Source organism: Rhea pennata, chromosome 5 (assembly GCF_028389875.1).
Source record: "Rhea pennata isolate bPtePen1 chromosome 5, bPtePen1.pri, whole genome shotgun sequence".
NCBI classification, from domain to species: Eukaryota; Metazoa; Chordata; class Aves; order Rheiformes; family Rheidae; genus Rhea; species Rhea pennata.
In genome coordinates, this window is record NC_084667.1 from 8285526 (window position 1) to 8297527 (window position 12002).

Below are 12002 nucleotides of genomic sequence, written 5' to 3' on the forward strand. Positions count from 1 at the left end.
TGTTTAACACAAATCATTAGAGATACAGGAATGTTTTGAATTGCCATCAATGGTTACATCATTAACGATAATTTACTGCAATGACTTATGATTTTCAATTCATAGAAGTGCATTAAGAGTGTGTTCTACACTTACATTAACACTCCCCATCATAAAATAAAGCCATTTAACTTTTCACGGAGTGACTTTTATGATGCTGTTATAGAAGAAACTAATTGTAGTTAAAACATTTATTTTTCAAAGGTCATGCTTTTTTATTGTAGCTTACAATATTTAAATGGCATTGTGTGCATGTGTGCACAAGAGAGAGAAAGCAAGAACGTACTCATGTGCATATATGAGAATGCAGGGAGCATGTGTGTTCAATACCAAACTTCTCCAAGTACTGCACAAAATGCAGCATAAAAAGTGATTTGCATATTAAGCTATAATGACGTAAAAAAAAATCTAAATCGTAAATGAGCTTTAGAGACAAATCAATTCTAATGAACAACAATTACTTCAGTCACTGTGTGAATTAAAACAACGTCATTAATAAACTTAGGTGTTCTGCTGGTAAGCATATCTGAAGTCCCTGGCAGATCATGCAAGACCTAGTTAAGGAGAAGCTGCAACCACAAAGGAAGCAAGTTTAGAATTATTTTATTTTGAGGCTCCACTTCAAACAAAAAACTCAAGAAAGCCTAGATGACTCCGAAAATTCTACACAGCCTACATGGCTGTCCTGAATGCCTTATAAAATTTTAGATTTTCACTAGATAATGACAAGAGATAGCTTATAACCCTAAAAGACTCAGAATAGTCTCTTTTGTTCCCTTTCTTGAATGTAAAGCAGTCAGTGAAAATCAAAATGTTTCCTTAAGAAAAAACAGGGCTTTGTTTCAGCTAAAAATGAATCTAAACATCCTGTTCTTTACCTGAATGCTGAAACCCAGCAACATGTAGTAACCACGTACAGAGAAACTACAGAGGGCACTGTTGTATCAATTTTCAAGTGCTACAACAGTGACAGGGCCCAAGAAGAGAACATTGGCAGGGAAAAAAAAAATCCAGAGTTAGGAGAGCATGTAAATGCACTAAACCTAATACAATAACAAGGCAAAAAGGCAAAATGACAGAAGCTGCATTTCTGAAGGAAAATGGACTGAAAAAAAAAAGTTCACATAACAGACTGTCAGGCCGATAGGAATACTACAGTGCACATATTTGGCATTTTCCTTTGTAGTACTTTCTGTGGAAAAGGTAACTAATCATAACACCTTCTTATCCTTTACAAACAGTAACCTATTACTGGAATCCTAGTCACAATCAATATGAAAATGAGTGTTGACTGTTATGCAATTCTTCCATAGACAGGATTTATCAACAAAAAGAATATCTTTATACTGTACAGTTCTGCTTAAAAGGCCAATTCTATTTTATTCCTCTCTGTAATGCCAGTTACAAATCAATCATTTCTATTTTGAAAATGACAGTGTTGGTGAAATACATACCAAATGAAATTTTAATCTTTCCAAAAGAATTATCTTTAAACACACTGATCAGAAACAGTAAGTGTACAGCTGAAAATAATTTAAGTATGCAATGCTCTACATTACTATGATCTTTATATCAAATGGGGAGGGATATTAAATAAGTCACCTTTTATAAATCAGTAATTGTATAAGTAACCAAAATTATTTTTATACAAAGAACGAGCTTAGGAAATAAAAATGTTTATGAAGACAAATTTGATAAATGTTTTACTGTTCGGCTATATGAAAGCGCTCCTGTCCTTGATTGTATTTCATTAGAACTAATCCCAATAGCATTTAATTAAACAGTAATAAATTTTAAAACATATATTACTGCTGCCTAATGAAAAGTATAAACCATATAAACAAGCCAGTTGCTTCAGCAGAAAACAAGAGTATTTATTTTTCTTATTTTTCATTTTTCATCCTCCAAAAGCATGCTGAGGTTGCCAAGCAGGAAATCAAAATACTGAAATAAGATATGGATAATACTGTCCATTTAAATGGAACTGTAAAGGAGAAAGTTATTGCTCCTTTTTAAACACCCTGATGGTGACCACTAGCAGCATGTTTTACAGTAATGTAACAAAAGATCATAGTACTTTTATGAACATGAACTCCAATTCACATTTAAGAAGGAAAGACTATATGGAAAGTATTATTAAATTAAGATAGGCAATAACTTAACTAAAGAAACCAGAATAAATGCCAACAGAGAAGAAGCTCAAGCAAACAGACAAGGATGTGTCATTGCAAAACACGCACCAGAAAAATGTTTTAAGTTATGTGCATGAATGACCCACTCCCCAAAAAATCAAATAAACAAAAAACTCCAACAATAGATGCTGCCTGTGGATATTCACTCACATCCATATGCAAAAAACCTGCAATGGTGACTGTGCAGGAATTTTGTCTCTAAGCATCCAAAGACAGAGGTACCAGATAAAAAGAGATTGTCACACAAAATGAAAATCCTATTTTTAAAACAAATTGCACAAACTAATGACAAAAATATATTTACCACATCAGTTATTTCACAGACACTAAGACCTGAGACTCCTCCTAAATGATTCAAGCAATTATTTCAAGCTACTTGTTATTAAAAAATAAAAAATAAAGAAAGCAAGCAAAGCTAAACTGTGTGTCAGAAAGGGGTTTCATCCAGTTTTTGCCATCTTCAGCTGCTAAAGCTCTGTATATGCAATGTTAAGTGAGAAAATTCACCGATTTTGAAATTATTTCATATTCTGTCTTTTCCCTAATTCTATTTTTAAATCACAATTATTTTAAAAATGATGAACATACTCCTAGTCTGATAGTCTATTTAGTCCTTGCTTTTCATTAGTATTTTTTCTGACTAAGAGTACATTTTTTGCTGAATAAAATTTCATCTACTTTTTGTTTCTATATATTAATAGGTTTTATTATATAGCTGCAATTATTATTCTACATCCTTTTGAAGTTTGTCTGACTGTAGATAGATTGTATGCATGTAAATAAAACTAACAGGCTTTATTAGATACTCAAAGTATTAATAAAAGAAGTGTATATTAACCCACTGAGAACATACACTATGACACTAGACTAAAAAAATGAAGTTCTTCAATTAAGGGATAAGTCCTTTCTTTGTAAAATTTACTGAATTATAACTCAGAAATGTAACAGCTCATTCTCACTGATCTGCAACTGGATCCGAATGGGGTCGTTACTGAGGCTGTTAAGTCTATGCATGTCACTTAAAAAAAAAAAATCAAAATCAAGAAAAAAGTGTTGATAACATTTACAAAATTGACTTAAACATTTTAATGTATTTTTCCATTTAAATACAATACTGAGTGCCAAAATGTTAATAGAAGACTCTCTAAATATTCAAGATATTTAACAAGATATTTGAGGTTACTCTCTCCCCATGCAATACAGCATATTAAAACCAATTTTACCCAAGTAATTTATTCAAAGCTTGATTGTGAGCAATAGCTGCTGGAAATACAGTATTGTTGATTCATATACAAGCATTTCACTTAACTACATTGGATAATAGCAGTGCTCCTAAAGGAGTATAAAAGCAAAGTGATTAGAAGTCATTACTGTTAATTAGCATTCACTTTACTTTGATAGGGATGAACCTCTTCCTACTGTGCAAACGGAAAGCTTTTATCTGAACGCCTGCCAAACCTGGCCAAGGTAGGCACTGAAATAAAGTGTCACTAATCAGTGAGTAGAATTAAAAAAACAACAATAAAACCTCCCAAATCTAGGGACAGATCATCATCCAATTAGTGAGACTCCATTTTTTTAAACAGGAAAAGGTTTGAAGGGAATGAGTAAAACTGGAAACTCATACTTCACGTTCTGCAATCTCACTGATAAAAGGAGGAAATGTGTGTTTATCAAACTTGCTGTGAGCACACAGTTCATTTGGCGTCCTGTAAACAATGCCTGGCTGCCCATTTCCAAATGCATGTGAGAATTTTGCAACCCAGAACATCATATTCAGCATGCAAGGTCACACTGGAGATGCCCCGGAAATGGGAAATTAGGAAAACCTGGCAATCAGAAGCTTTAAGACTGACCAAAACAAGCCCCAGGGCTTGCTTACCATCTCTCACCATTAGCCTAACTGTCTCTGCTTATTCAGTATTAACACAACAAGACTGAGAGTGAATGAAAACAACTCCATACACCTAACAAGAAGAAATACAGTGACTTTGTTGTTTACATAAAGCTCAACATTTCTCACGGTAAGAAGCTACCTCTGAGATGTTGCTTAGGATCCCATTCTGGAAGGAAAACTGACCCCTCTTGAACAGTTCAGATGAGAAGTGGAGAATGACAGGCATCCTGTTGATTAGCAGATTTCCTTATTCCCATCTCATTTTAAAATTCAAACCAGAAAACAAACCCCATTTTGTGACGAGAACAAGACGCATAACAACATTTTTACACTGACTAAAGTGCAACCCTTATTAATTTGACATCTCATCCACTGCTGATGACAATGGTTGTCCTCTAGCTTGGCCAGGAAAAGCTATGAGGCTCCACTCTAGAATTAACTGAATGGAAAAATCATAAGTCAGAGTGTGTGTGTATATATATATATATATATGTATGTATGTATATATATTGTGTGTGTATATATATATATATATATATATGAAGTAGTTTGATATCATGAGTGCAAAGGGACAATCTGAATTTTTACAGATCAAAATCTAGTCATTAAAAAAATGTAGTGGACTTAGTGTTTACTACATGAAAAAAATCAAATATTTTGTCTCAAAAAAAAACTTACTTTACAAAGAAGCAATTATTTATTTCTTGTCAGCCTAGGTAGTCATTTCATGAGTTCCAAAACATATACAATACTCAAGCTTAACAGTAAAAAGAACTGTTGTGAGAGATATAGTGTCCAAAAACTCACCTAATCAATATGACAAAAAGTAACTTCCATTTTTGTGTCTATCACTGTTCCCCCCAGCCAAGGCACTGAAGAGTTGTGGGATGTTTGTTCACTACTGATGTTACAATTCTATTTGCTGCATATAAATTCTTGTTTCAATTGCTGAACTATATAAAGTTTATCTATCAAAATATCAAACGTACAAATGTATAAATCCCTTCCTTTGCAATAACCTTAAAATATGAAAAAAATGAAGAGAGGGGTGATTATTTCAGAAATTCAACATAAAGAAAAATACCTCTTGCTGTAATTTCAATCGTTCTCATTTTTTTAAGAAATATCACTCAGAGGAATTAGCCTACAGATCCACAAATAATTTGAATGTTAATAGAAAAAACCGAAGATTTTCTACAACCAAAAAGAGGGAAATGATGACTACAGCGGAGAACCGTTCTACAGGTGTCTGAACCCTCTCAATCCCACCAGTAAGAAGGAAGGAACGTATCAACATGTCTGAACTTTTTGAACTGCAAAATTCATCTGGTGAACAGCATGCTGAAGCCATCAGATTAAGAATTCTTAAAGTATTGTTTTTTTACAAAACTATAACTGATTATCTTATTCCAATATATGGCTCCAATAACTGAATACTCTATTACATTTTACATCTATTCATTAATGTCCAAGTAAAGACAGTGAAATTTATCTCCCTCTTAGTGCTCATAATCCATATTAATTGGAGCAGTGTGCTTGTTCTGAAAAAAAATTCAATGGACTGTAAAATACTACTTTATTTTGAAAGCCAAAGTCACAGTGAAACTCACAGGTAGAACTGATGCTTTAAAATAGTGAGGTCTTTCCTAGTTGATTCAGAGATTAAATTAAGATACTTTTTAAAATATGTGACTAGACGAAAACATGACTTAGTCAAACACATGCTAGGTAATAGTTTAGACGTATAATAAAGAATTTATTTAATACAATACCAAAATCTGTGTTCTAAGAAAAAGTTCACAACTAATAACATCTTTCCTTGTACAAGTATGTTATTGCATATAGAACGGGCAGAAGGCAATACCGTAAATCCAACAACAGCACTGGATAAGCTTACAAAAATGTAAGTGTTGGAATAACTTCACAAGTAGCATAAAATAAGTCAGTCAAACTCTGAATAAAAGTTAAACTTTGGAGATTTTCAAAGTAACAAACCAGCAACATTACTTCAAAAGGCAAGCTTCCATGTGAAGATTACTACTATGCCAATGTCAGAAACAAAAGATCTATAGAAAGGACTGAACTTGAGAACTCATTTTATCCATTATCTACAACAGCTAAATTTTGAAGAAGGAAAAAAGAAAGACTGCTTCCTTAGCATGCAGAAATACCATTAGGAATAATGTGGAACTGAAAGTTTTATTTTCTGTGAGAGAATTATCCCCCACACAAAGACAGCAGAGTAACCTTGCATTTCATCCATTCACCTCAAGCTTTAGCACTGATTCCTGAAGAACTCCAAATCTTACGGAGTTTCATGGAATAATGATAGGTCCTGGAGTTCCCTCTCTTTCACATAATCCTGTATGGACTGATACACTTCTATCAGTGTATCATGTGAAATAACATCAAAAATTACACAGCTATTGTAATGTTAACTGTAATATGGACAGGAATACTTCCTGTCTTCAGTAAACATCATTATGGTTTTTTTACAAAATCATGATCCTGTCCTTCAAAAATAATTATTAACTAAAGGAGTCACACTGTATTAATAAGCTCTTTGCTGCTTTAACTAAAAGGCATGTTACCTATTCCCAGTGACTGACTTTTTGAGTTATAAGATCACTGCTCCAGGATGCTCCAGGACATTATTTTTTGAAAAGAATTACAGCTCCTTTCCCTCCCAGGATACTGATAAAATGAAATAGTGCTACATGCAAAGGCTATTATTATTAAAATATTTCATATATCCAATACACCCAACAGCAATACTTATTTTTTCAGCTGGTGATCAATGATACCACAATTAATCCTTCAGTTCCGAGATCCAGTATGTTATTTTCTTTCAAGCATTTCTGGTTTTTGTTAGTTTGCAGGTTCTGACTCCACAAAGTGCTTCTCAAAGAGAACTCTAACAGAAACTAACACGTTAAAAGTGAAAATGCACTGAAAATGATCTCTCATGCTTTATAAATAAGGATAAGCATAAGTAAATTTATTATAAAGAAATTAGAAACAGAATCAATATACTTCTCCTGACATAATTTCAAAAACAAGAATTAAGAATTTTGTTATAGAAAAACATGAACAAATAGCTCAAAGGAAAAACCTCTTCTTTCAAGACCAACATCCAGCGGCATCTTACCAAATAAAAGCCAAACCCTCACACAGCAGAGGAGACAAAGCAAAAAAACCTGGAACAAGACAGAACTGTCAACTGAAACCCAGCCCCAAAGGAAAATATATCTTACAGGGGTTTGTACAGTCCAGAAACTACTGTCCATAGGATACAGAAAGCAACCCAACATTCAACTTCTTTAGCACAACTTCAGTATGTGCTTGCATTAAATCCCAATATATATTTGGACATGATCATAGTTACCTAGAAAAAGGAGAAAGCAGTTAAACACACCTATGAAGAGGAGTATGTTGCAGGAAAGTTTTATAAAAGCCCCTCAATGGTCCATTCTTTTTGATTAGTAAGGTATAAGAAGCAGTCTTCCTGCACATTTTTCTGATTTCAAAGACAAAGTGGGGATTAAACTCTGAAGGATAATTCAGGTAACTAAGGAAGTCTAGCACTTACATGATTTGCTTGAGAAAACCTGAATCATGCAAACAAACATGAACAGAAACAGAATTTCAGTAATCCTTATTCAGTAACAAGGATAGTAGATTAAATTATTTCTTAGATTTCAGGATTTGAATGTCCTGCATTAAATAGAAATACTGCTATGAGGTAAGAACTCTGTAGTAACATTTAGACATTATGTAAGTATTCTGAGGTGTTTTCCAACACGCATTCAACATGGACAATCTAGAACAGGACATCAGGTAACTAAAAGTAAATATAATTTACTTCAGCTCATCACTCATCTGGGCTTGTGAAAATAAAATTAACAGTTTCACATCCATCTACAGTCAATATCACTTTCTGAACTATTGTCTTCGGTTCCTCAGCACTACAGTGGAATATTTAACTTTTAAAGAAATCTCTTTCTCATAAAATTGTTTTTAAAAGTGTCTAATACTTTCTGAACTCATACTAGTTTTTCAAATGGAGTTTACTTTAATTTATTATTAAATAACTACTTGTAACACTGATATTCTTTACAAGCTGAAAGTAAGATATAGTATATGGTTTTCATCTTGATATATCTTTCCTGTATTCTTATGTCCAAAACATTAGATAGAAAAATACTATTTTGACCATTGCTTTGAAATTATGTTAACTCAAGGCTGCATTTTTACATGTCTTTTGCAGATTTCTCCCCCCAATTCAACAGACAGTAAATTGAGCTCTCTATTTAAAACTATTAGCATCATCTAAAAAAATAAGAATTCCTAATGAAAAATGTACAGTGATTAAGACTTACATAGTAAAGCTATAAAAATGTAGTCATAGACAAATATATATAAAAAAAGGAAAGCTTCCAAAGCTAATGTTTACACATGAGAGACAAAAAAAAAATCATTTCTTTTTTAAAACTAAAGTGATCAACATGAAGAGTTGCAGTTCCTATAGATTATGCCCCCCTCATATACTCAATCATTCATCAGAATATGCAAGATTTCTGCTGAAACTTTTGCACTAGAACTTCATAAATGTGCTTGACTGTAAAGGCTATACAGACACTATACAGTGTCTAACATATACAAAGCAACATATTGATAATATTTGTGTCTTTAAAATATCCTATAGTGGAATTAATATTTTTATACAAGAAAGTGGAGTTATTCAGTCCTAGACAACTCAGTAACATCACTTTCAACTATAGTTATAATTACCACGTATGAACTTTAAAAGCATAAGTTGTCAAGATTCAACATTAGCATTAATTTATGTCAAAGCATCCATTTCTCCAAAGACAGCAAGGATCGAAAGGTAAATTTAATCTTAATTGCCACGAATCTGCCCATTTTTAATTAAATTGATCAGTAATTTATTATCTTTCCCAGCATCAGAAAGCTGTTATCATGCAGCTTTAACAGACGATATATACTAGTCTATCTAATTCATAATATTATCATGGTTCAAAAAATCATTTTAAAGTGCTGTACCATATTTCTTTCAACCTGTCCTGTATGATACGCATATTCCATTTTAAAACTTTGTGAAGCACTCTAGATTGATAACATTGCCTATATGCACTATTTTTCCATTTAGTAGTCTCATATTCCAACACAGACATTGGATCTCAATTTTATTTTAATGAGCATGATTTCCCTGTCAAAAATATTTAGAAAACATAACACCTGACTTCAACAGGGTTCAGGAAACATCCTGCACTCAAAACTACATTCCTAGGCTTATCTGCAAAATTATTTCTTAATACTAAACAAAGTATAAGCCTGAAGCTTTCAAGTTTATGAATCTCATTTTTGATTTCCATGGGGGAAAAATGGAGTGGGAGAAAAGGGGGCTAGAAAATGCTCAATATCTAAATTGAAGATCAGAAATATCTTTAGCTGAAGTTTCAAGAAAGTAGTCTACCAATTTTATAAATAAAATTAAACACTTACTTCTTAGTAACTGTAGCAATTAATATGATCCTCTGAACATCACATTATTTTAGTTTTGTGCAGAGGAAACATCATTACAAATAACTGGAAGACCCAAGATAAAAAAAAAGACATAACATTTTTACTCAAATTTCATCCAAAAACTCTGGAGTTAACGGGAATCTTTCTATTCATTTCTCCCAAGAAATAATTCAGATTCCATTGAAATCAAGTACCCAAGTACCACATGAAGTTTCTGAAGAACAGCAAAGAGCAAATCTCAAGTGTTTTAGGAAATATGCTCATTATGTCTCAAAATGGCTTTATAGTTAAAAAGATTAGTTTATGTTACTGCTTTTACATGAAACATTAGAATATAGTTACAGGGCTACCAGAATGAAAATCATAACCATGAAATATTATGTAATACTTTGTGAATGATCTGCAACATACAAACCAAGAACCGAAAACTTGGTTTATAGAGCATAAATGCACAGAAATACAAATGTATAGACATTACTTTCCCATACATTGGATTTTGTGCATTTATCAAAAAGATCTCACATTCAAATATCCAAGCAATGCATTATTTCAAATATGAAACTCTATATTCCATTTTGGTTATAGATAGTTTTTACAATTATGGTTTTTTTTGGTATTATCTGCCAAGCACCTACTGGAGGTGTATTGAATATGAACAGAGTTTTGGTTTGAAATGAGAATTAATCAGTGATTAGTCTGATTTAAAACAGGGAAAAAAAGAATAGGTTAAATTAAGTTATGCTATATATATTTACACTGTAAGGAAAAACAAAGGAATAGAAACTAGACTTATAGCAGCAGAAGTGTCCAAAAATTTTTTTCACAGCTTTCCATAAATACACAAGTAGATTATTTACTTAAATTCATGGATCAGTGTAATGTATTGAAGCAACATAATCACCTCCAAGGATTTCATTCTTTCATTCAACATACCTTAACAAGTTTCAAAAGGCGGTAAAGGTCTTCAACCTCATCTTCCGCACATGTGGTATACATTCGTCCAGTATTAACACTGGTACCTTTTATGAAACAACGATAGAGTGGCAAATCCATTGCATCAGCATACAGGTCAACGGCATGGTGTCCTACTGTTTGATACATATAGCTGTCCAATTCATCAATCTGCCCTGCCACAATTAAGAAATAAGCATGATATTAAGTACCTCTTTCAACAGTTACAGAAAATTACAACATTTCAGAGCACTGAGGAAAAACTCAATGGTAGTATTTTTTGGTTCAGAGTTGTTTGTTAACACCACCTCTATGAACATGGATTTTTAGAAAAAAGTTGATCTTTTCACCCCAGCAGACTTATGGACAAGAAGATCCATATCATGAACTTGCTGACTACTTTGAAATTGTTTTGTCTACCTCTTCTTTACTATTCCTCCATGCTTCATCCAAAAATTTTGTAAGATACCAATGCTGCTCATATTTATACAGTAATTCAGAGAGATGCACAGCTCAGAGACACAAACCTAACTACATTTCAACATATTCAGTGCAAGAAACTTGGAACACACTGCAACACTGAGAATAAGCAATAGGTTGCCAAAATATCCCCAAATGTTACCATTCAATCAGTTATCATGGTCATCAAGAGTGAAGAACAGATTATTGCAGCTTAAGCAGAATAAAAGTAGATTGTTACAATGCTTTAACTGCTACAAAAAGAAAAGGTTATCTATTATATTATTCAGTCCCTTCCTACTCCACTCGCTTCAAAAATTAACCTCAGAATGTAACCAACTGCTTGCTGCTGTTTCTTTAATCAAGAGACAATCTCAAACTCTCTGATACACAGTTAACATTAAAAAAATTACCTGGATGATTTTAACAGATCAACAAAGCAATACAACATTACTGATGAAATTTCTACCTCATTTGTTAAAAACTAACACAATTCACTATCTTAATGCAGGAACTCTTAATTCAGACCCAGACACATAAAGCATCTCTGCTGTATGCCCATATGGCACACACTGGAGATAGAAAGGTCTACAACTCGACTGAGATAACTAATTTGTGATGTAATCATTATGTCATGTCACATTTGATGCAGTATAGTAGACCAGATTTATGTATCTGCTCAAAATGGGCCCAGGAACCCATAATCGCAACTAACCAACCTGGGCAAGAAAACTTTATTTAAAATAAACCTCAATATTTTTCAATGTACATAAAACATGACAAGGTCCCTTTAAATTGATATTCAGTTCAGAATACACTGTTTCTTTATTAACTGAGATTATCCAGGCAACAGTGGTACACGATAAAATAAAATGAATGGAATAGAACCCACTATTGCCTGAAGCACCTCAATTAAC

The 12002-nt window shown here is 32.8% G+C and overlaps 1 protein-coding gene across 5 annotated transcripts in view; it reads right to left on the reverse strand.

Annotated features, from left to right (window-relative positions):
• DPH6 (diphthamine biosynthesis 6) overlaps positions 1 to 12002 on the reverse strand; it is a 211798-nt gene that overhangs the window by 194593 nt on the left and 5203 nt on the right. For 4 of the 5 annotated variants that reach the window (XM_062577852.1, XM_062577851.1, XM_062577850.1 and 1 more), the window contains exon 3: positions 10609 to 10802. In XM_062577852.1, coding sequence (XP_062433836.1) covers positions 10609 to 10802 — 194 coding nt within the window. The remainder of the gene's footprint in view (positions 1 to 10608; positions 10803 to 12002) is intronic. The other variant, XM_062577853.1, reaches the window with a different exon arrangement.